Source organism: Athalia rosae, chromosome 5 (assembly GCF_917208135.1).
Source record: "Athalia rosae chromosome 5, iyAthRosa1.1, whole genome shotgun sequence".
Taxonomy (NCBI): domain Eukaryota; kingdom Metazoa; phylum Arthropoda; class Insecta; order Hymenoptera; family Athaliidae; genus Athalia; species Athalia rosae.
Window position 1 is genome coordinate 10,562,707 of NC_064030.1, and position 23,501 is coordinate 10,586,207.

The 23,501-nt window shown below is 39.0% G+C and overlaps 2 protein-coding genes across 6 annotated transcripts; one reads left to right on the forward strand and one right to left on the reverse strand.

Moving 5' to 3' along the window:
• The first annotated feature begins 131 nt into the window (after nucleotides 1-131).
• LOC105685567 (heat shock 70 kDa protein 14) lies at nucleotides 132-4,138 on the forward strand. Of its 3 annotated transcripts, XM_048655824.1 has the most exons (6): nucleotides 132-855; nucleotides 1,012-1,317; nucleotides 1,436-1,516; nucleotides 2,506-2,939; nucleotides 3,023-3,827; nucleotides 3,903-4,138. In XM_048655824.1, the coding sequence occupies exons 2-6, from the start codon at nucleotides 1,171-1,173 to the stop codon at nucleotides 4,041-4,043; spliced, it is 1,608 nt and encodes a 535-aa protein (XP_048511781.1). In that variant the 5' UTR covers nucleotides 132-855; nucleotides 1,012-1,170; the 3' UTR covers nucleotides 4,044-4,138. The 3 variants fall into 3 exon arrangements, with proteins under 3 accessions (XP_048511781.1, XP_048511782.1, XP_048511783.1); XM_048655825.1 differs by having other exon boundaries at nucleotides 132-1,236; XM_048655826.1 differs by lacking the exons at nucleotides 132-855; nucleotides 1,012-1,317; nucleotides 1,436-1,516 and adding an exon at nucleotides 1,554-1,689.
• Nucleotides 4,130-23,312, reverse strand: LOC105685558 (KICSTOR complex protein SZT2-like). Of its 3 annotated transcripts, none has more exons than XM_048655820.1 (24): nucleotides 21,705-23,306; nucleotides 20,837-21,154; nucleotides 20,483-20,560; nucleotides 19,436-19,841; nucleotides 19,098-19,318; nucleotides 18,563-18,956; nucleotides 18,231-18,480; nucleotides 17,418-18,158; nucleotides 17,137-17,336; nucleotides 16,890-17,053; nucleotides 12,722-13,037; nucleotides 12,432-12,614; nucleotides 11,758-12,369; nucleotides 11,324-11,691; nucleotides 11,146-11,248; nucleotides 10,235-11,074; nucleotides 9,872-10,151; nucleotides 7,736-9,800; nucleotides 7,242-7,671; nucleotides 6,777-7,164; nucleotides 6,532-6,697; nucleotides 6,225-6,441; nucleotides 5,062-6,146; nucleotides 4,130-4,989 (listed from the first exon to the last, which is right to left on the reverse strand). In XM_048655820.1, the coding sequence occupies exons 2-24, from the start codon at nucleotides 21,113-21,115 to the stop codon at nucleotides 4,855-4,857; spliced, it is 9,921 nt and encodes a 3,306-aa protein (XP_048511777.1). In that variant the 5' UTR covers nucleotides 21,116-21,154; nucleotides 21,705-23,306; the 3' UTR covers nucleotides 4,130-4,854. The 3 variants fall into 3 exon arrangements, with proteins under 3 accessions (XP_048511777.1, XP_020708001.2, XP_020708005.2); XM_020852342.2 differs by having other exon boundaries at nucleotides 21,416-23,306; XM_020852346.2 differs by lacking the exons at nucleotides 4,130-4,989; nucleotides 5,062-6,146; nucleotides 6,225-6,441 and having other exon boundaries at nucleotides 6,572-6,697; nucleotides 6,773-7,164; nucleotides 21,416-23,312.
• Nucleotides 23,313-23,501: the final 189 nt, after the last annotated feature.

Below are 23,501 nucleotides of genomic sequence, written 5' to 3' on the forward strand. Positions count from 1 at the left end.
GGAACCATTATCCAGGGACACAAATGGGTCTTTTCCAACTTACGTTACTCCATTGTCGGTAGGATACGGGAGTAAGACCAATCACGTAAAACAGACCATGGTATCCGGCAGGACGATGCTACGACGGTAGGACGAAAGCGATGACGATGACGGTAGCGATCTCCTCTAAGAAGATATTTCCAAAGAAGTTAACGGGAGGATCGGCCAAATCGCCTGTGCGACGACGAAATCCGGAAGTTCTTCCTTCTCTCTTCACGCCACCCTCCGGGCAAGCCACCGGGTGGGTGAAGGTTTCAGTAAGGCACGGTAGATTCACTTTTTACACTTTCCTCACGATAGTTTTACTTCGCCGACGATAGGGCAACGGGAGGATCTTCTTCGTGTTTCGGTCCTTCGTCTCGTCCTTCAACTGATTTCTTCGATCGGCTCGATCATACCCGTTTTCGAAACGCATGCGTATGTACCGTCGGGTCACGTGTCGATTCTCCGATGAATATGAAAAGAAATATTCGGTACGCCAGGAGTCAATTGGCTCTATTTTGGTTTGTTACGGACCGATGAGTTTGTGTCCGAATGTTTGATGAGATGTCAACACTTGGCAGTTGTATCCTATAGTCAGTGACTTCATGTTTTACTGTCACAAGTCGTCTGAAATCGCCACCCATTATCAAAATTTTCCCACCGAATGGTATATCATCATTCATTATGTCGCGTAATGTTTTATCAATAACTTCTAACGCGTACCTGGGTGGCATTGGAGCTTCATCTCAGACAATAAAGTGTGTTTTTTTCAAATATTCTCCTTGTTGAGATTGAACTTTCATGCAAATGTTGAGTCTGAATAGAGGGGAACAGGTAATCCGAACGTCTTATGAACTGTTCTACCCTGTGATAACAATGTTGCTGTACTTCATGTGAATGTCATTGTAATCACATTTTTTCCTTTTGCTTTCAATAAATGCTATACATACAGTATTGCATTTATAGTTTTGTAAATGTGATTTTTACCAGAGCCACCTGGGCCATCGATGTAGAAGCGTTGTTCCTGTCTACACTCAACGATTCCAGATCCCGGGTCCGGAACAAATTGCGGATCATGGGACGCCAGCCTGGCGTCAGTTCGACGCGAGTGAAAAGGCACCTTTACGTCCATGGGTACAATAGGCAGACATGGCATCTGCAACGGCCTTCGGTCTCTATTTAGGGAATACGTCGGCATGTCTTGCAATATTTAAGGTAAATTCTCGTGAACCAAAAAACACCCATTATAAGTATACGGTAATAAATATATTTGAAGATTTCGAAGGCCAACATACAGTCAGTACTAATAATTATTTAACTACTAAGAGCCACGCGTGCTTGACACACGGACGCACTTTCGTTCTTTTAACCTATTCGAATATCTGTATAATCATTTTGAAATCTGCTTTACCAGGATGACAATGTTGATGTCGTTGCCAATGAAGCCGGGGATCGGGTTACGGCAGCTGTTGTCGCCTTCAATGAATTCGAAGAGGTAAAATCTCATCTATCCAATAAGTTCATTGAATTTGGGGTTATATCACAGAAATTTTACCGCTCCAAAACACGTTCAGAGTCTATAATTACGTTCAATTCAAAAAAACTTGACAGGTGTCAAGGAACACCCGGATGGAACGAAGTTCCTTTCGATTAATTAGTGAAGGAATTGTAATAAAATTTTATTTTTTTTCAAGTTATAATATTTTTTTTATTATTAACAAATATAATGTAATATAAACTTAATCAGTAGGGTCAATTTTAGTAATAATTGGCTTGTGGTAACTGAAGTAGGAAACATATGTTTGGGATTCTATGTTATTTAAATGTCTTGAAAAAACTGCATTAATGGTAGTATTATATTTTGTTGTTGACTCTGCTGGATTATTGTTTATTCTTAAATCAAATTCTTTCTCTAGAAACTGTAGCAATGGTTTTGATTTTTCATTACTGAAGTTGATGTTAAAATCACCGGCTAAAATGACTGAAAGTTTATCTAAATTTTTGTTGTATCCGCTAAGCGTTCGAGATTATAACGCGTATGACTTGGTTAGCACAATAGTAAAGAGAGGTTATAATGCGTAATTGCTCAAAATACAAAAGCATTTATTATCGTCTGTATAAAATCTCTACTTACCTAACTCCATTAGCAACATCCGGAACTTGTGCAGAAACACTGTCAGTATTCATTTTTGTTATTATTTTTTATTATTTATTATGTACAAAAAACCTGTATACACTCAACAAAAATAATCGTCGCGACACCACACTTGTCAATGCGAAATAGAAAGACGAAACGAAAATGACTGGCTCGCTTTCTATAAGAGAGATAGAGAGACAGACAAAGAAACACGCGCTCGCCGCACGGCTTACACTATAGCAAAAAAGGTCTTAATTTTTTCCGTCTAGCCCCCTTTCGCAACGCGCGATAAGGAACTTCGTTCCAAAAATGGAACAGTTTCAGATTATTTGTTCGCTATTTCACAGGTGATCGGATTGGCGGCAAAGGCTGGTCTCTTTAGAAATGGCCCCGTTACAGTGTTGAACAATAAACGATTGATGAACAAAGACATAGATCCCCTGGAGTTGGAGTTAGCGATAAAAAATAGCCCTTGCAAAATAATAACAGAGAATAACGTAGTACAATATTTAATTAAACGAAATGAGAAAAACGAGAAAATACACCCGGTCGAAGTATCTACTCAGATATTTGAGGCAATGTATGCAATTTCTACAACCGCAGCTCATGACGATAACGAACACAATGTTGTGCTCTGTGTACCACTCAGATTCAACCCAGACAGCATACGAATGTGGAGTAAATCTGCGATATCTGCTGGCTTCAGAGTATTGCAAGTGATCAGCGAACCCGCTGCTGCATGTCTGGCCTATGGAATCGGGCAGGATAAAAAAGAATCCTGGTTGGTAGCTATTTTGTTTCTCTTTAAACCCTATTTACGTGTGATACATTCAATTTATTCTTTTGCACTTGATGATCTTGCAGTTACACACTAGTCTACAGAATAGGAGGCTTGAGTAGCGACATAACTTTGATTCAAATAGTTGGTGGCATCTACCAAGTTATATCAACCTCGTATTACCCTAACTTGGGCGGTAATAAGCTGACGAGAATTCTATCTGAATATTTGGCCGGAGAGTTTATGAGTAAGTGGAAATTAGATCCGATGGAAAGCAAAAGATCTATGTCAAAGTTGAATATAGCTGCGGAAACGTGTAAACATGTGTTGTCAACGATATCGACGGCGCATTGTTTTGTTGAATCACTCTGTGACGGAGTTGATTTCAGCCACAATATAACTAGGGCTCGCTTTGAGAACCTGATAAACTCAAACATATCTGAATACATAGCCCCAGTTGATAAAGTGCTGCAAACGACCAAACTTAGTGCCAAGGATATTGGAAAAATTGTACTTTGCGGAGGTACTATGAAAATTCCGAAACTTCAGGATAAAATCGGCGCCCTATTCGCAAATGGTGAAGTGCTCACAGGAAAGTGGAGTCCAGATGAGACTATGGCGATCGGTGCAGCAACGCAGGCCGCTCTACTACTCTCTCATGGAATGTGGGATCAGAGTCTCCAAGCAACGAATGCAGAAGTCAATGCTCTGAAGAAATCACTTCATATCCAAATCGGAGACAACGAACCCATTGTTATACCAGCTGAAACCGTTGTCCCAATTAAATGGCAAACTAAACTGGATGTACCAGAAGTCAAAGATGGCAAAATAAATATCAAAGTATTTGAACAAGATACAAAAGAGCTAAATAACCCGAAGGAAATCGGACTGGTAAGTTTTCATTTAGTTTTTTTTTTCGAAAGCCAATCAAAGAGTAAAACGTAAATTGAGTTTTGGTGTTGACAGATTTGCATCCCAGCCGAGAGCGGAGCTAAGCTGAAAGTTGATACAGATTTAACAGAGGCCAGCTTAAATGTAAATATAACCGATACAAAATCAGGTCGTAAATCCTCGTTTCGTTTCGGTATACACGAAGATGATTCATAGTCAAATACCACTGACTAGAGCTTCAGAGTACGTAATTATATTATCGATAACTCTTGTTACTGGAATTTAAATAAATCCAACAATGATTTCGTAAACTTTTGTCTACATTTTGATTTACCGTTACTCCCTCCTTAATGATAATTACAGTTTCAAATCTACAATGGAATCAACCGGTGACAAATATTTTGTAAAACAAAAATATATATGTATTCAATTATTTACAATTAAAGTATAAAGGCAGTGAAGTAGATATACAATAGTATTCTGCGAATATTCCCTTCAACAATACAGAGTAAGTATATCTTTGACTCATCAATATTTTTACAGGTTCCGCTATTTCGTTCAAAACTTTTATGGAAAATCTTTTCCTTGAATAGTCTCAGGGCATTGAATGTAATCGTTACGAATTACTTTTCGTGTAGTTTTTAAACCTTCTGTACCAATTTCGTATGAATAACGATTGCAATTGAGCTAATCCTGCAATAAACTCAACCACTCACACCAAATCTACTATTTGATGAAATAACAATATCATAAAACTAAAAACACTTACAAAAGACACAAATCACGACAGTCTATTTACAGCTATAAACAATTACGTATTACTAATTTTAATATTACTTTTTGGAATTAAATTTCGTAGTCTTCGAATCCGCAAAAACAGGGTCATTCTATCTTTCCTTACCTTTTGATTATCATAACAAAATTATCATCACGCTTTGTTTTGGCCTCGCAACATGACCGCAACATTCGCAAAGGTGGCAATGATTTTTATATAGCACTGATCAAATAAGGTCTTACTGACGACTAATTATTGGCTGCAAAGACCCATCCACAAATGAAAACAACAAGCGTTAAGAAATCCCTCGATCAGACTGTACACATCGCCCAAATTAAATGGCAAACTTGCAAGTTCGGCTGGCTTCCGATAAACCGCACACAGGTCCTAGAAAATTCGAAATAAAAAATACCTCTCTGATAAAATACATGCATAACAGTGAAAGTTACTTATACTCACGCCTCGAGAAGTATGTAGATCAATAGTAAGCATCATGAATGCTTGGAGGTAACTCGGATGAAGAACTACAACATGGCTAATGTTACCATCTGGTGCATTGAAGAGTTTATGATGATCCTGATATTTGTTGATTAGGACCTTGGATAGGGACTGATACCAAGTCAATGGTTGATTAAGAAGCGGGCTGAGTCTAGGATCAAGTTTGGACAGAGGATCCACGTGTGCAAGACGACAGAGTTCGTTGAACTCTAAATAACTCATGGTGGATCTGTTCTCTAAAAGTTTATTCCATAGTAGATGCGTGCGGCATTGAAGAGCCCCATCTTTTATCATGGTCGTTATTCTTGCTGTGGCCGCTTGGGCTTGTGACATCATCATTTGTTGCATCAACTGTTCGTGAGATGAATAATAACCTAAATAATTAACAGATTCTTGTCTTATTTGCAGAGCTGGTGGGCAAGTTCTCGGTAGGCTTGAATTTTGCGTTAGCGGAGAACTTGGAACAGGTGGAGGTGTTGGAGCAAGAGTATTGTTGACATTATTGGGTCCTTCGAGCTTATACTCTCCTTCTTTAGAACCTTCTTGGGTTTCGCTTGAATCCACAGAGCTGGTCAAATGTTCATTTTTCAGAGTTTTATGTTGCAGGAAAGGTGTAGGTGACACCGGACTCGATCCTAAGGGACTTTCGGCATACGAGTTTGTCGTCGATCTAGCGACACTATAGACTGTGCGAAATTTGCCCAGCTTGTTATTCTGCACTTCTTTCTTTGGGTAAAGTTCTCGTTTGCTAGTTAGCATCAGATAATATTTCAAAGTTATCTCAGTTCTCTCAAATTGAGGGGGCTGTTCAACCCTGGAGACTATCAATGTAATGTCAAAATCATCCGTGTGCTTCATATCCTGCGCGTCACAATAACTCACCAGAGGTGTGCTTTGTAGATGAACCAAAACAAACTCACTCTCTTTATCCTTCTTCGAGTCACGAGACATTCCTAAAACTTGCATGCCGCAAGCTTTTTCGTGCGAGAGAAGGTATGAGTAAAGCGTACGAGCCGGAGTTGCCAAGTTATTCACGGTGACTGTATCTGGAAGAAAAATTTAAATTTCAAATAAAACTCAATGGCATTGAAATCTTACAAGAAGACCAACTTCTTTTTATTTACCACTGTACACGAGGTTCCTCGCGTAGTTGGGCGCTTTGCTGTAGTACTTGTTGAAATCATCGAGAAAGTGGGTAAGATGATAGTCTTCTTGCAGAGACCATAAACCATTGCCAGCAATGTAGGAATGGATACATCGGAGGTGAAAATCGTAAGTAAATGAATGGAGATGCATATCAATCTTGACTTTGTCACACGCGTCCACAAAACTGAGCATAAACTGAGACAAGTAACAAATATTATCAGTGTAAACAGGACCATCGGTGCCATTTGAAGAAAATATACAGAGACCCAGGTCGAATTAACTTACCTGATTAACCAGGGCGCTGCTTGACTTTGTTTGTAGTCTACTACATTCGATCACTCGTACTTTGGCAATAAAAAATGGCTCACGGAGTAGAATTTCGTACAATAACACGCCACCCAGCATCGATTTCTGGAGATAACACGTCTGATGCGGATCTTGAGTTTGTTCTCTGAAAAAATTTTGTTCCATGCTTCAATCGTCTCTTGACGTCTATCGTCTATCTAACAAGAGTAGTGAAAATTACCTACACGTTTTTATGGAATTCTACTCGAACGTGATTAAAACCCAAGGTTTGGAGGTACAATTTATACTCTTGTAATATAGCAACGCAAAGTTCCTTGTGCCATTCGGTTGTAGTTGCGATCGACCCGGCCTGTGAAGTTTTCGCCTGTGGTTGAGAATACTGTGGAGATTGCGACTGTGACATAGATTGGAGAGTGGTCGAGGGCTGGGCAAGAGAATGATCCCGAGTAGCTGCTGATTCAAGTCGCCATTGAGATAAGAAAAGTAAAGGAGTATGGCAGTAATGGATAAGTCGAGAGTGTTGTTTGAATAGATTCAAAGTAGCCAATGATATGGGTATGTTCGAAGTCGCTACTCGGCTCTGCCACATTTCTCCAAGGCATTTCAAGTCTTCTGTAAGTTCATCCATGTTTTATTACGCATTGCAATAATTTTGGTGATAATTTCAAAAAGAAATATTTCGATTTTACCCTTAACTTTCTTGTCACGATGACGCAAGTCTTGAAGATGGTATGCTGCTCTGATTACTGGATCTACGGTATTGACTGGATAGGGTCCACTGGGCTTCACGTCTCTCAAAATTTGACCGATACGAGGATTCCAAGATACCATAGAGACCTTTCCATGAGTACGAGCTGAACTCCTGGGCCATTCTTTACCATCGTTGTGTAGCCCATTTGGAAATTTAGTCAAGGTTTCCATGTCGGTTATCTGGTAGTAAGGTCCTCTGTCCTCTTGAGAAAAGGCTTGCATCGATTGATAGTGAAATATTCCCAACTTCTGCATCACTATGTTTGTGAATAAACTTGATCTAGAAGAGAGCCAATTGCCAAGACTGGTCACTTGCTTGGTTAACTTCTCTGCACGTTCCTTGGACCAATTGTACATATACATAATAATCTGTAAATGAAAACATTTAGACATGAGTCACAAGGAATATCGTTTGAAAATTTTCAACACTCACGTGATCACTTTGAATCTTAGCAAGCAGGAACCGTTGCCTTGGAACAAAACTGGATTTCAATATTAGCGGGTTGAATTTCTGTAGCAGTTTTTGATCTTTTGGCACCAAGATTTCAGGTTCGATGGTTTGGCTGTGTGAAGCTTTCCACTGATAGAAATTCCTAGCAACGAGAAGACATTTTATGGGACTTTGATCTTCTCTGGTTAAATCACAGGGCACATACACACTTTGGCTTATATTATCTTCTTTAAAGACAGATAGCCACACGCCGTTAGCACTTTCAATGCTGTCAGACATGTGGAAAGACTTGGCCATACAAATGCTTTCGTAAGATGAATTGCTATCGATGAATGGCTGTCTTTCCGAGAGCACAAAAGTTCTAGAAGATGTATCTGGAGCATGACCACGTATGAGGCTTTGTAATTCTTTTGCAATAACGGGAATTGGATGTCTTCTCTGCATAATAACCGTATGTTTCTTAACAGCAGGAACATTCAACTGTAAAGCGAATTGGAACCAGTGCTGTAGAGTCGTCCTATAAACTTGGTGTAGCGTTCCACTTTCTCCAACATCATATCGGGTCAGCTGAAAGGCATCGGAAATTGGAGGCTTATATTGCTTGTTTTTCATTGGAGTTTGAGTTTCTTTGTGTGCAACGGCGCAGTCGATCAAAAGATCATTCTGAAGTTCTTCAGTTAAAACAGTTGGCAGTAGTTTGTATTCCGTAACCAAGTCCCAGGTCGCATGTCTTACAGCTGCGCGCAATTTTTGGGTTAAGGATTCTAAATTGACGCGGCCCTGCTTCCATATTCTGAACTCTATCAAAGCATCTGGAGTTGAAGCAGAATGTGTTTGGCTATCGTATAGAGAGCTGCAAACTATATTCTGGAAATGTTCATTCGTCAATGGGTTTGGAAATTCAGAATCAAACCATTCTGTCTTACTAGTTGTTATCAAATCTCCATTTGCGTTAACAATCCCAACAGCGATACAGGCAATGCCCCTACTTCCGCTGGAATGACTTTGATTGTACAAAAAAACGTCAGATTCCGAGACACGTTTGCTCGAATCTTTGGTATAATCTTGAAAATGATTGTGGGCCCTCGGGTCTGTATACTTAGGATTGTGTAAGAACTGCAAGAGATTTTGTCGTAAGTAGTACCCTAGGGCTTCGATATGTGGAAGACAATGCAACGGCACTAATAACTGGATAACGTTTTCAGGAGTCTGATACTCTTTTTGAATAAAGTGAACATCAGTTGGCGCCAACTTGCACATAGGATTTCGAGCCAACATCACAGATAGAACTTCAAGTACAGCATCGTCCAATCGATTTTGTAGAACTTGTGCCAATTCTGATTTAACCTCAGGTCCTGCGTCTGATATACCGTGAACCATCAGGATTATCAAATCGTCCGATTTATTCAGAAGATTACTCTCCTTCTCCCCAAATGATCGTACCCTTGGCCTTATGTCTATTACACCCAAAACTTCATTGCCTGATCCTTCCTTTCCTTTGGATTGTGAAAGAGAAGTAATGCTGCTGCTACGTGAGACTCCTAATCTTTCATGACTCTCGGATAATTTGCTTTGAAGCGGCTTGGCTTCGTTTATCTGCTCATGCAATCGAAGGTAAAAGACGTTGTCATTATTGTCTTGATATACAAACATGTTGGTTCGATTATTGACAGAAAATCTGTTGAGCACCGCTTGCAAAGCTTTTATCCCGCGAGAAAGCCCCGGCCTTCCGGGTCCAGTTTTTAGCCTCGGATGCAAGCAGAATGGGACTTCCCATACAACGGGACACCGGAAGAGTCCTGGCGCCATGTTTACTACCGAGGTTTGACTTTGATGCGAGGCGCCTGACTCGCTTCCGGTTTCTCCGCGCCACACAAAGTCTTCACTTGACTCTGGCTCCAGCAGTGGATCACACACCCTTGTATCGTGCAGGCTTTGCAACAATAGGTATTGATTTACCCGCCTGCATATCGCCTTTATTTGAGATATGGCCATTTTTTGGATCTGGCGGTAGCGATCTACTTCTGGAGAGGCTAGCTCCAGAAACCTAGGTTAAGGAGATTTGAATTCAACCAGGTGTACACAAAACAAATGATTTAACGATAGAGGCAAACTCACCTGCAGTGAAAGTAGACGTTGACATGATCGGTTTCAACTTTCAGAATGAGCCAGAAATTGGGCATTAGAGTTCTTTGCTTATCAAGGTCCATCAACCAGTGATAATCATCCTCTGAATTACTGCTGTCCCCTTCATATCCATCGTCGGTACCAGCCTGACCATCTCCTAAACTAGATATTTCAGAATGACAGCTCGGTAGGTCGCCAGAATTCATTGTACTAACTCTGTGCTCAATTTCATTTTGCTTTGGCTCGTCAGACCCTTCTTGCAATGCATCGTCTGTAATGATTTCACTTATGAGGATACAAACACAACCACATCAAGATTAAACGATACGAAAATACATAATCATATTCACTCGCCATAGGCAGATCCATTGCGATCGATATTTTCATACTCATGCTGCTCTTCCACCTCTTCATTGAACTGGTTTACATTCTTGGTAAAGTAGAAAAGATTGTCTTCCATTTGTATCCGATAACGATCAATCTCCAGTTTTTTCAATTCTTCTATAAACTTTGGACTACAGCATTCTGTTGGAAAGACAAATTGCAGTGGTACCTTATCCATTGAGCAGCTGGGCCTTCCATTGGATTCCGAAATATGTCGCGAAACTAAGTTTAACGTTTGATCCATTAGCATCGTTTGATCCAGAAGCGCGGTTGCGGTTTCATCTCTCAAAAGCCACTCAATCTCATCGACTAAAGTGGATACCGCATTATGTTGCCTTCGAGGCAGGTGTTGTATTCTGTCCTGCAAGGCGTCAGTGCCCGACAATTGCGTATCATAGTCCGGACTACTTTCGCTGTTAGTGCGAGTGCTTCCAAGGGGAGAAGCACTGCAAAACGAGGTCGTTCGTAATGCAGGATTTTGTTCAAGACTGACTTCTAAGACTTCACTGGGAAGATTCAGACAGATTATATCAAGGGTTATTTTTAAATCTGCTGGGTTATGATTCTTGAAATTTAACTTCATCTGGTCTAAAATTTCCATAAAGCATGTGGGTAATAATTTAACTGAAATGGTATCGAGACTAGATCGTGAATGAATTGAGCAACTGAGCTGCAAAAACAGAGGTTGTTCAGGACTTGAGCTATCGTCTTCCATCAAATCACAGCTAACAGATTGTGTAGATGCCAAACTGGAGAGTCTATTTTCATCTTGAAGACTTGCCCCAGGCCATGTGGAGTTCAATTGGTTACCTTGAATAAATATTGCAGTTGGAATACCATGCTTTCACACATAAAATATCACAACAGAACTTTGGGCTTACCCTCAGAGTTACCATGATCTACTTTACAATCAATAATGTCCGAGTGGAAGGTCACTCCTCCTAATTCTTCTTCACTGTCTGACCGAAACAAATCCATTCTTTCCTGAAAAAAGGTTTGGATTTTATACTCGTGAATCGCGGATACAATTTTTAAAATACCAGCAAAGCTATCTCGGACCATTTTATCTGAACTCCAGTTTGGAGAGCAAAAATAAAACTCTGGGTGTGCAGGGACAGCCCTGAAAGCACCATTCATTATCCTTTCGAACTTTTCCGTGATCAGATTATGCAGAGGTTGTGCATCGCTACACGACGGTGAAGATCCAAGACTTTTTCCACTGATTGAACTCAAGTGTCGACACACCGAGGACAGGTAGTTGGTTATGTTAATTTCGATCAGTGCTTCTTCGCACTGTTCAACTGCTGCTTCTATATCCTGATAACTCAGCGGACGTTGAAGTACCAGTGATTTGTAGACTGCGACTACGTAACATTGGCAATAAGCCAAACTCAATAGCTTACAATGGTCATTCATACTCTTGAGGTCTGAAAATTATTGCAGTTATTTATTATTTCTTTGCGATTTCGATAAATAAAAAAGCATCCAATTACCTCCGCTGACGTTGTCTGAATCGTCACTCTTAGGTTCAGGTGATGAGGGTTTGGTATCGCTACCAAATTTAAGAGTAACAAAATCTTCTCCGACCAGATCACCTGCCTTATATGTATGGTTTTGATAAATATCTTTAACTCTTGGTGATTCTAGTTTATTCACAAGAGCGTCAATCAGTCCTGCAAGTGGGCAATCATAAACATAAATAGGCAAAGTTAATCCCCTAGAACTATCCATCACGGATTCACATCGATCTCCAGGTCGCGGAGTACTAAGAATTGTAGCAGTGGGACTCGAATGAGTAGAAGAGCCATCTAGAGCTCTAGGACTACCCGAGACTTCTGACAATTTCATGCTCTTGACTGAGCGCGAAGGAGTCGAATTTCTTTCATAGTTTAGTAGATTGACCGAGGGAATATCATCTTCATTTGCGCAATTGGTGTGACTGTGATTTTGGTTATTCTGATCTTCAGGGTGGAAGAGTAGTCGGATATCTTCTTCAGATGGCGGTAATATAGTGATTATTACATGTGTGACGCTAATGCCTTTGACAAAACATCTCCACGTTGCCTGTGGTAAATCATTGATCAAACCACTCGGAAACTCTTTACCTGTAATGAATAATCTCCGTCGATGCTGCTGTTTTATTTACTTTGCAGTTCAACAAACTTGCCTGTATTTAGGGGAAAGTTAAGCGGGGGAGCATCGTGACGAGGTCGTGCAAGTAGAAGTTTGGTAAATCTTTGCGATTCTTCAGGAGTAAATATCAGTTCTTTATTATGAAGCCTCTTTATGTGCTCTATGAGCCCCTCCAGAAGGCACCGATTTGCCCCTTCTCTTTCTTCACCGTTGGATCCTGCAGAATATATTTAACCAAACATCAACTCCGAAAAGTTCTACCAACAAGCAATAATATAAAAGAGGATAATGTCAATGGATATATTTCTCAATGAAGTTACAGACCCTCCGTAAATACTGAAAAAAGAAGCTCTGCCTGCTGGCACTTGGGTAGAATATTCAAAACGTCAAAAGCAAAGGGTAGCGAACGTATCCGATCATCGGTATTTGAGAGTCCATAACCAAATTCGGCAGGACTTTGGTGCCGGGCTGTTCTGCTGATTGTTGTTGAAATATTTGTTCGATTGGAATGATTTGTGACGATATTACCACCGCCTAGTTGAATATCTCCAACTGTCTCCTTTGAAATCATTTGACTTAACAAGCTCAGATGCTCTAGAGTCAGAAGGGCGTTTATGCATTCTTCGTCTACCTGAGCGATCTGTAATCAATAGTCAAGAAAAATAAAAAATAAAATATGTGTGGAGTATCTTGAAATACCATTTGATAATAATTGAATTCATCATTCTCTATTTAACGGTTTATTTGGAATCATACCTATAGGAGGCGGAAAATCACGCAAAAATTCATGCATCAATATGTTTGAAGGTTTTGGTCTAGCCTCATTGAAAAAATTAGACTGAGTGAAAAGAAATCACTCAACATCAAACGGCACATTTATGGATAAACAATTTTTATTATACATATACAACGAAACGTATACCTTTAGAGATAAAAATGAATGAGGGATATAATGATGTGCAGAATAAATGCAATAGTATAAAATTAACAATAAAAATCTAATACACATTTGCATGGGTTAAAAATAGTGTTACGGCAGTCAATTGCATAGCGTTGCACAAACAGCTGCTAAGGAAGTAGTTCGTCGACTAGATTTTCATAAATCGGTAGTTTTTCTTCAAGATAGTACCAAATGCAACAGGGATTGAATTTTGTCAACGCAGTTTGGAACAGCAAGGAATAAGTTGGAGGAGTTGAATCTCACTTTAACACAAAGCGAAGAGACCACTGCTCCACTTAAACCTTGTCGCTTACTTTTTTATTGTAAAGTATTGTCATGGAAGATAATTTGCAAATCCCGAATTTTTCAAATTTTTGAGGCACTTCAATTTTTTCCTATCTATTTGTTACAGCAGCAAAAATATGAAACGAAGCTTGCGAAGCCAGTTCACGAAACCATGAGCTGGAAGAGTTAGATCTGGCAGATTTTGAGAGCTGAATCGCTCACTGCCTAGATCCCCACTTCCAACTTAAAGTCACGCGGGTTGTTATCCGATAGAGGATGGCTGGGACTTTGTCTTGTTTCAGGATAGAAGAACCTCCAAACATCTGTCGACGATGACTACCCACAGAATTTCATATGATACATTGATGACCGAAGGATATTTTTTTAACACTTGAGACAATATTGCGACCCGATCTAACTACAATTAAAAAACCTAACATTATCGAAAAAACGGAGATTAAAAGCAGAACAATGGAATACCGATACTTTTAATCTTCGACAGTTATCACTCTATTAGTTTACATTAAATTACATAGAAAAATCAATGAATGAAAATTTCAAGAGCTCCAGAGGCCGTATAAAACCACCAGTTTGCCAAATCTCCACAGTAAAAAAAATTAAGATAAATTAAGATAAATTAAGATCATATCACATTAGTCTGTAGATTCAGAGGTGTGATATCTGTAAGTTGAGATCTTACAATTAGTAAACCGAGTGGAAAAAATCCATACCCGCTTTTCAAAGTTCACCAATTATAATCGAGTAAAAAAACACGTAGATGTTAATCAACGCTTTCTATACGCCCGCATTATTCAGCTTTTTTATTCTGTAAATATCACTGTTGTCTCTGAAACGCAGTCGAATTCGAACTGTCCTTCACATGTATGATGATTCAGCTTGATACAATGAACAAACGGTACACGACGACTAAACACCCCCTTACACTCGCCTGAAATGGACCGCATCACAGGTTTGACTAAGAATTACGTCCGTATCATAAAAGAGGAGGATAAGTGAAAGACTAGTGGGCCCAGGTGATGATCTGGGCCCTATATATACCTGTGGCAACTGATATGTGAACCCCATTTGGGGTCCCTGGAGTCGATAACCAACCCCACCCCTATACTGATAAGGAACTGATGTGACAAACGCCTGGCTGAGTCAAAATCCATCATGTTTTCTCTATGATTTATATCTCCAAGGATATTACTGATCAACGATAATCACCAATATTCCTGTGCAACTGTACTTATTAGCTTTGGTATTCCAGTTTCAGCTACCTACAATTCATCACTAGGTCCACGTTTTGTTCATGATTGTATCATATCGTCTTGTATCGTAGGAAATATTCATCAATCTGAACATATTACTTGTTAATTTTTCATTTCAATCTAGCGTCAAATGGTAGAAAATCTAGCCAATGAATAAATTAATTTGTTTTGCCGAAAGATTCAAATAAAAATCTTACACTGACTCTGGAAGTGATTGATTTCGTAATCATTGCAATATTAGGACCTGAGTCTGAGCAAACAATTTATATATATTGAGTAGTGACCAAGTACCAACGATGAGTTGATTAGATATCTCCGTACCCGTATCAGTATCTGCCAAACGTAGACATGAGGAATTTAATGACGACTTAATAAATATCAAAGTCTGGCTTGCGACTGAAACGAAATTGAGATGTCGGAAATTCCTAAAACACTTCAATGATGAGAATGATTCAATAATTCAGAAACGAGGCGAACTCCAATCATAATGATAATTCGTGAGAAATCTTAAGAGATTCTATGTGAATTTCACGAGCTATCCACATGATACAAAGCTGAGAAGATTCGTTGTACCGCTGCCCAAGTGTTAAATTACGAAAATAATCGATAATCTCAAGGTTTATCGAATTGTTCTCTTTGTCCATATTGGTAAAGTTTGTAGATAGGTGATATCTCACGACAGAGATTTTTTTAACTGATATTTTTCACTTGTACAAGACCCAAATATATATGTACGCACAGAATGAAATACATTAGGATTTAAATATCCCGATTCCGAGAAGACTTTTCAGGCTTTTTCATCTCATGTCAGTTGAATTGAACGATCTGAAGATGAAAAATAAGAGTAAACTAAAAATTTCCAATCCAACCAAGTCCACGAAGAATGCTCAAGATGAATCTTCAAATATGAGACTTAAACTAAGAGTGAGAATAAGGGTAGGGGAGTAGTGTTTTTATCTATAGAAACAAGTTAAATGCGAAGAAACTCGAAGGGGCACAAAGTGTGGGCAGCTCTTGGTGTAGTTGAACCAATAAGCTGCACAAGCTTTAGAAACTCTGGCTAATGTTTGCACAGAGATAGAGATAGACATACTTGACAAAATAAACCACTTGAGAATACCACTAGCCTGGATAAGTTTTTATGTTATTGATTACACACTTTATCAAGACAGCTTAAGATAACTCCTGGCTACAGGAACTCTAGAAACTCATATTCCAGCTCTACATGCACGTTTCCAATTTATTCATCACGTACAGCAAATATCACATATCCTGACAAAATAATTAAAACGCTAACTTTCATTCCATGAAACAAAATTTTATAAGCCACTTCATCAGGCGATTTTTTTTACAACTAATCGATGTTTATCAACAAAATAGGAATTTATAAACTCAATCATCTCAAATGGCTAATCGTCTGATTTACTTTTGAAAAAAGAATCAACAGCTACAGACGGACGAAAAAAGTATAAATGGAAGAAATAGTTTTTGATCATTTATTTTAAGTGGAGACTTTTGTGATCAGGTGGCATAATTTTCCTTATCAATTTGGAGTAATCAGGTATTGTCAGAAGGTTGTGCAACTATTGGAATGGAGATATGATATCATCTCAGATACTGACTACGGGAAATTGGTTTATGATATCAGCTCGTATAAGCTAGCTTCGAATGAATCAATCGACATATTTCCTTGGACACAATGATTCACTGAAGATTTATGTAATTATTCTCAATTCTTGGCACAATGTCAAAAACCAGAGCAAAAATATGAGAGACAATCATATTTTAAGCAATTTAGATTTTGCAAGGCCGTCTGATGTTGTATTCTTCATTACTTTTGTGTGGGTAATAATACTGATTATAGAAGCATGAGGTAGCAGACACGACTTGAGATAAGATCCATGTTCAGAGTTCAATGTAGATGATTTACGAATTTAGATGATATAAAAGCAGGTAATATTCAAGCTGACGTTGAGAGCACTTGAAAATTACTTACCGCGTCTGGTATCTGCTGATATTGCAAGGTATGCATGTAAGCCGCTGTTTGATTAATCGGAAGCAATGCATGGCCGCATTGAGGTTCAATCCAGACTTCCGTAACGATTTGAAAGTCCCCACAACTTTCTCCGTCATCGGTAGTAGCTTCTCCGTCTCCAGTGCCTAGATATAAGCAAGGATCAGATGCAGGATACGATTATTAGTCAAATCTCTCGATTGATAATAATTCATATTTTTTGTAATACCTTCGTCGGTATCTTCCTCTGATCCGCTGTCCCGTTCGGATGAAGGAGCTGCTATAGTATGAGGTGGAAATAGAACGTATTGAATGATGCAAGGGTGTGTTATGTTTTCGCTAGCAGGACCCTGCATCTGCACTTCCAAAACCATATTGATTACTCCAGCAGCCGAATGTGCGAATGAAAACCCTTCCACTAGCCGCATCCTAATGAAAAAAAAATGGTAGGGTATGATGACACGTTGCTTACATGGGATTAGCACAAACTGATGTAAGAAATATACTTAATTTGTGATTGTTGAAAGGATGCGTGCGATGGCAGTGACGTTAGGTCTTGGCCATGCGACGTTTGGTACTGTCTGAATCAGCGGTTTTTTGACCGACCATAGCCATCTACTATGATAAAGATATCTGGACAGGGTAGTCGTCAAACATCCTCCAGGAACAGGTGAGAGTCTAGCAGGAACAGGTTGCGTGCCGTCAGGGAACACAACCGTATTCAGATCAGTGGGAACACGTTCATATCTGATTAAAATTCTCTCTAAAGGTTTTTTCAGGATTATACAGCAAGGAGTTTCCCTCTGTTCAGTGGGTCGGTTAGGTAAAGTTAATTTCGATAAGCAATCGAGTAAATTAGTGACGACGTTGTGTCGAACTATGCCCTCCGTACCACCAGCAAATGCTATGTTTAGTACAACACAGGGTGGCTTGCAGCTTAGTCGTATCAGCGAAAATGATACGGGAAGTTTATCCATTTCTTTGTAAATGAATTGTACATAGGTGTGATTTTCTACAAGTACAAAAGTTGCCCAGTTTTTCAGCATAGCGTAAAGCACAGCTGCTGCTTGCCGACACTGAACGCTTTGAAATCTTCCACTCTGATTAGCCAGGTGAAGGTGACGTGGTAAAGGTCGGTCGTGAGATAATAGTAACGCTACTCTTTGTGAATGCATCCAACGTGCCCATTGCGATGGGTCTAAAAGGACAACTGGACGCCAGATTTGTCCAAACAAGGGAAAAGTTGGATCACTGAAAAGTTAGATTTATTTTAAAGTAGACCTGAACAGATCTGATGAGAAATAAAGAAAAACGAAGAGATACCTGAGTAGTACAGAACTGGATGATGAGTAAGTAGGTAGATAAAAAACGGGCATTCCACTTCTTATTGTCTCCGGAACATTGTACCAAGTCCAACTAGAGCCAGGAAACCAACTGAAATGTGCCAGCATATCATCACTGTCAGTCAGCGCAGATAGTGCTCCCCAAAATCTAGAGACAACGCTTTGACGGTATTGCGATTTCAGAGGTTTTTTAGAGAGGCAAGTGATGTCGTGCAAAAACTCGTAGGGGGCTAGGAATTAAAAATTTAATCATCATATATCTAACCATGCGGAATCTTGAAGTGTATTTTTGGTGAGCGTAGAATTACTGACCTTCGATGGTAATGGTATAATGTATTGTGTTTGATATCGGAAGAGGTTTTGAGGGCCAGGGACAGCTAACTAAATACTCAAGAAGTATATGAGTCTTCCATGGCAATACAAAACACAATTCGAGACAGTTATCCCGAAGTCCAACGCGTTTAATGAGGTATCCTTCTCGAAGTCGACAACACAAGAGGCTGCTCAGAGTACAGGTCACTTTGTCATCGATCTGCTTTTTCCTGAGCAATTGGGGAGGTCTGTTTCCATGAAATAAAGAGTTACTCGTGTACCAATCGTTCAAACGAATCGGTGTAAGTGACAAGTCGCAGGACATTGTTCTGTATAATTGCCAGCACAAGAAGCCCTTGTGATAAACGTTCATGCTCACTTCTTCGTCGCAAGTCTGTGAAATTCAATTTTCCATCAATGAATTTCTCATGCACCAATAGAATATTATATGATCAAAGATCAAGCATTACTGTAAATGAGGAGCCACGTGTAAGCATAAAAAGGGTGATAGTCAATATAAACAGAATGAACTTACAGTTTGTGGTACAAAAGTCATGTAGTTGCCGAGAGTGGCTGTGGCAAGGAAATGCAACAAGTCTTGGTAAGGAACTAGAGCATTTGAGCAATGGGGGTGATAGGTGCTTCCCACATGTAGGAAGCTACATGCCACAGTTGATGCACGTAATTGTTGAACAATCGAATCCAGTACATGCACATCGGTCACCCCTACTATACCATCTGACACCACAACCAGATCTGCAAGCATCAATTTCTTTAGAAAATCCGAAAAGCATTGAGTAAATTACAGTATATCAACTATGTTTCTATTCACAATTGATTAATCCAGTGGTTTTATAATTTTTTTTAACTCACTAGCACAGCTACATTCCGGCAGCAGAGCAAGAGCAAGCATCCCATAGCGAAGCATATTCATGAAACTTGCCTCCGGGGACACCATTGATATGCTTGTTATGGAATCACTATTATTTTGATTTGCACAGGTTCCACCTTCCTCAAATAGCCCACCTACTAATCTTTCACTCTCTGATCGTAACGTCTCCAGTTGCTGATTAGCTATAGCTGTTACCGAAGCTACTTTTTCTTCCAAGATGTTCAATTGTTGCTCAATGCAGTGAGTGAGAAGACCAACGTTTTCCACATTGACCAACCACCCTTGGACCAGAACTTGTTGCGCAGGGCTCGTGAAAAATGGTGTGTGAGCTATCACAGTTACGTATATTTCTGGCTGCATGACTCGTTCACTTCCCGGAATCAGAAACTGCAATATTGATTTCATCTCTCAGCAACTTCATTCAAAAAATTTACGAATGAAGTTTACGAATTTTTAATGAATAGTACGACTGAGGAAAGAGTTTACAAAATTTGAGAAGTAGGGTAATCCCTCCCGAAATTTGGCATATATTGCTCCTGGGATTTTTGGGCTTTGACAACTGAAAAATTGTTGTTATGTTCTTGTGATTCGTGAAATCTCTAAATTACTGGCTGGTAGTATGACGAAATCCCATGAAATTTCATCAGAAATTACAATTATTTTTTCTTGCATTTTTGTGGAATCAATCTCCAGATTCCTCACAATTCGATGATATCCTATACAATCCGTTTAATAGAACCATACAAATTATGGCAAATCGCTGCATATGTTCAAGTGGTTTTGAATTCCTGGAAGTCGGAAATCTCATGGGATCTCAATTTGAATTTTTGTATCAGTGTACACTGAAAATCCTGATGAAGGCAAATGATAAAAGTGATCAGATTTATTTGTTTAAATATGGAACATTGGTTCCATGTAGACTGGTGATATGTTTAAAAAGGTATAAACTTGGAACAGTCAAATTAATTAGAAGGTAGTGTAGAGTGGACTGGAGTGGAATGGAGTAGACATTTTTAACTCATACTTACAGGTCGAGTGATGCCTTCTAGACAGCGTTTGGTGGCTAAATAAATTTCATCTATGACGATTTCTCCGTGTTGAATATCCTGAAAGCGGTAAAACGAACTTGACAACCGACTCATGTTACATTTTTTATATACAGGGTGAATTTTTACAAACTCCGAGATTAGGAGGAGCTAGACTTGGTGGATATGTGCTTGACCTTGACTCAATTTCTTCATTACTTGAGCACGTTATATTTTTAAATCGACTTTTCTCATTGTTCCCACTTTTCTCATGTGCGCGTTCGTTGATCAGATAAAGAAACAGAATAAGGCTCCTCCTGTTCTCAGAGTTTGGAATGGCTCACCCTATATACTTACAACTGTGGAAAGCGAAGGACTCAAATCCAAGCTGAAGACCATCCTGTACTTGTGCGCCAAAAAAATCAGCGATGTATTTGTAGTTATCTTATACTGGAATTGATAGCTTGTTTCTCGACGCCAAAAAGACGGCTGATTAAATGGCAGTACCGACACTATCTCAAGCTCTGGAGGTTCTGCATCGTTAACCCCAGGACGCTGAATCGTTATTGTCGTATTCAGGTGTTCAAGCATCCATTGCGCTCTAACATTTCTTGATATCGGGAAACCCTTTTTCATAAGCAAGTACACAGTTTCTGCTTCAAGTACAGCTCTCTCCTGAAGAAAAAAGGTAATATGCAAGAATTAAATATATTTTACTAAAAATAGTGTTCTGAGGGATTTGACAAATTGTATCCCAAGCCCAAGTCATAATCCAACACTTTTTTAAAGTATTGAGTGCCAGACTCTATCAAGTCTCTGACTATCTGCTTTAAGAAGACGAAGATTTTTCCAGAATGACTGATCTCGAATAGGATTCAAGGATACAGAGAATTTAACATATTTCTACTAAAAGTGTGTGAACTATTTCATTTTTACCTCATTATCTCCGTTGGTTTCCATAGCTGGAAATTTCTGTTTAACGATTTTATGGTTGCCTAAATCATATTACAAGAAGGCTGCTCACGACTCGTGATAACATAGTTCGAACAACCCTACTTCATATAACCAAAAACATGACAGCGTCGCAGATTTTTTTTAATCATAAGTTATGATTTACTTTTTGTCTCGATATTAGGTCAAAGGTCATATATTTCTCGGTTGGTACACAACTTTTCATATTCCTATGTGTTGATAAACATAACCAAACATTATCTTCGTTCATTACATCGTATTACCAGTGCTGACCCATGGTGCTGACGACGTTGGGCCCATAGATGCACCAGTGAGAACGTGAGATGCACCTATGCCACGGTGGCAAGTCGCGAAAACTATTCCAACTAAACCGTTGAGTGTAGATAGGAAAATCTACCTCGGTAAATCGGCGAAAACAGTGGCTGTCATCATAGACTAAGTTTCCATCGATGGTTCGAATCGGGTTCGAGTCAGGTTGGGGTGAGCGTTTGTACGGTGGAAACACGGAACTGGAACCAGAACCCAACCATAAAATACTTCATGGTTGGGTCTGGATGAGGTTCGGTGGAAACGACAAAAGTCGAGTTCGGATACCGTAGTGTTGCCAACGTACGAAATTAATTGTTCCATAACCGATGTTTATATTTGTTTCGTTTCGTTTCGAAGATGGATAATTATTATTCGAATGAAAATAAAAAAAAACCTGTAGCCTGGAACGTGGATGAATCGGAAATCTTTCTGGCAATAATAAACGAATTACAAGTGATAAACCTAATGGACGGGAAGAAGTTTAAGACTTCAGAAATCTTCAAGAAAGTAGAGGAAAAAATGAAAACTTGTCCAAGCATATGTGTATTCATAATTATACACATTGCATGCCATAACTTTTGCGCTGTTTTCCGTCGCCGATTTTGTAAAATAAGAAACAATTTCTGCATATTAGCATAATACTGCGAAATTAATATACACGCGCGAGGATCCATACTGTCTTATGATAACATAACCACACTTTAATATTTGTATACAAATGTCAATCTGCCTGTGATGTTATGCGGTTGGTAAAAGCTTTACCTTGCCGTTACTCTGGTGTGACATCGTGTAACTAGCGTCGCGTGGAAACAGATAAGCCAACTCGACTCTAACCCAACTCTAACCCGATTCGAACCCGCGATGGAAACTTAGTCATAGAGTCAGCGAAGTATTATTTATGGGATCATACATATAATCTTAAAAAAATTATTATAGCCACTGTTTTCAGCAGCTCATAGCATGTCGCTACAATGTAGTGTGCTGGCCCTTTAAACCATAATAAACATCGCGAGACGAATACATTGTATGTAGGCGACACATATGAGCAGCGGTGGATTTACACTAGGGGCAGTCGGGGCTAGTGCCCAGGGCGGCAAATTTTTTGGGGCGGCAAAATTTAGAAAGTGGAAAAAAATTATTGTGATATCATAATCAGTCAAAATTAGTGCAAAGTCTATAGTGCTAAGAACACTAAAACTAACGTTTATTCTAAACACAATTATTTTTATATGTTATGTTAAAGTATTTAATACATAGTAAATTGTTTGCAATAGATTAAAGACTTTGATTTTTCAAAAATAAGATGTCAAAACTGTATAACTTTAAGTAAAATTTCAGTGATAGGGCGGTATTTTTTAAGTGCCCAAGGGCGGCAAAAATTTAAATCCGGCTTTAATTTTCTTAACTTTTTGATAAGAATTGAAGCTGAAAGGACGTATTTTCGAAAATGTTACAAATAATATGATTGACGAAACAAGTATCAAATAAAGCGATGGTAGACAAAGCAGAGCATGAAGATAAGTAGTTGCAGATATGATCTTGGACCTTTACTTTTGAGAGACTAAAAAAAAAAATTTCATATTGTCAATTTGTAGTTTTGAATTTGCCGTGATTCTTCATTTTTCTCGTATTAGTCTATACTCATTGTCAGCTAGAATTGTAGATTAACATAAAAATGGAAAAATCCTTTCAAAACTTTATCAATTCTTCAAACATCGTTAATTTTTATTTACATAATTAA

Bases quoted from the DNA above. Each gene is read 5' to 3' on its own strand.
- LOC105685558 (XM_020852342.2), bottom strand. From the start codon at position 21,439: ATGGAAACCAACGGAGATAATGAG. The intron at 20,561-20,836 runs GTAAGTATATAG...TACCGCTTTCAG, and splicing joins GTCCTTCGCTTTCCACAGTT to GATATTCAACACGGAGAAAT. The intron at 18,481-18,562 runs GTCAGTAATTCT...TTTAATTCCTAG, and splicing joins TTATACCATTACCATCGAAG to CCCCCTACGAGTTTTTGCAC.
- LOC105685567 (XM_048655824.1), top strand. From the start codon at position 1,171: ATGGCATCTGCAACGGCCTTCGGTCTCTATTTAGGGAATACGTCGGCA. The intron at 1,517-2,505 runs GTAAAATCTCAT...GCTATTTCACAG, and splicing joins CCTTCAATGAATTCGAAGAG to GTGATCGGATTGGCGGCAAA. The intron at 2,940-3,022 runs GTTGGTAGCTAT...ATGATCTTGCAG, and splicing joins CAGGATAAAAAAGAATCCTG to TTACACACTAGTCTACAGAA.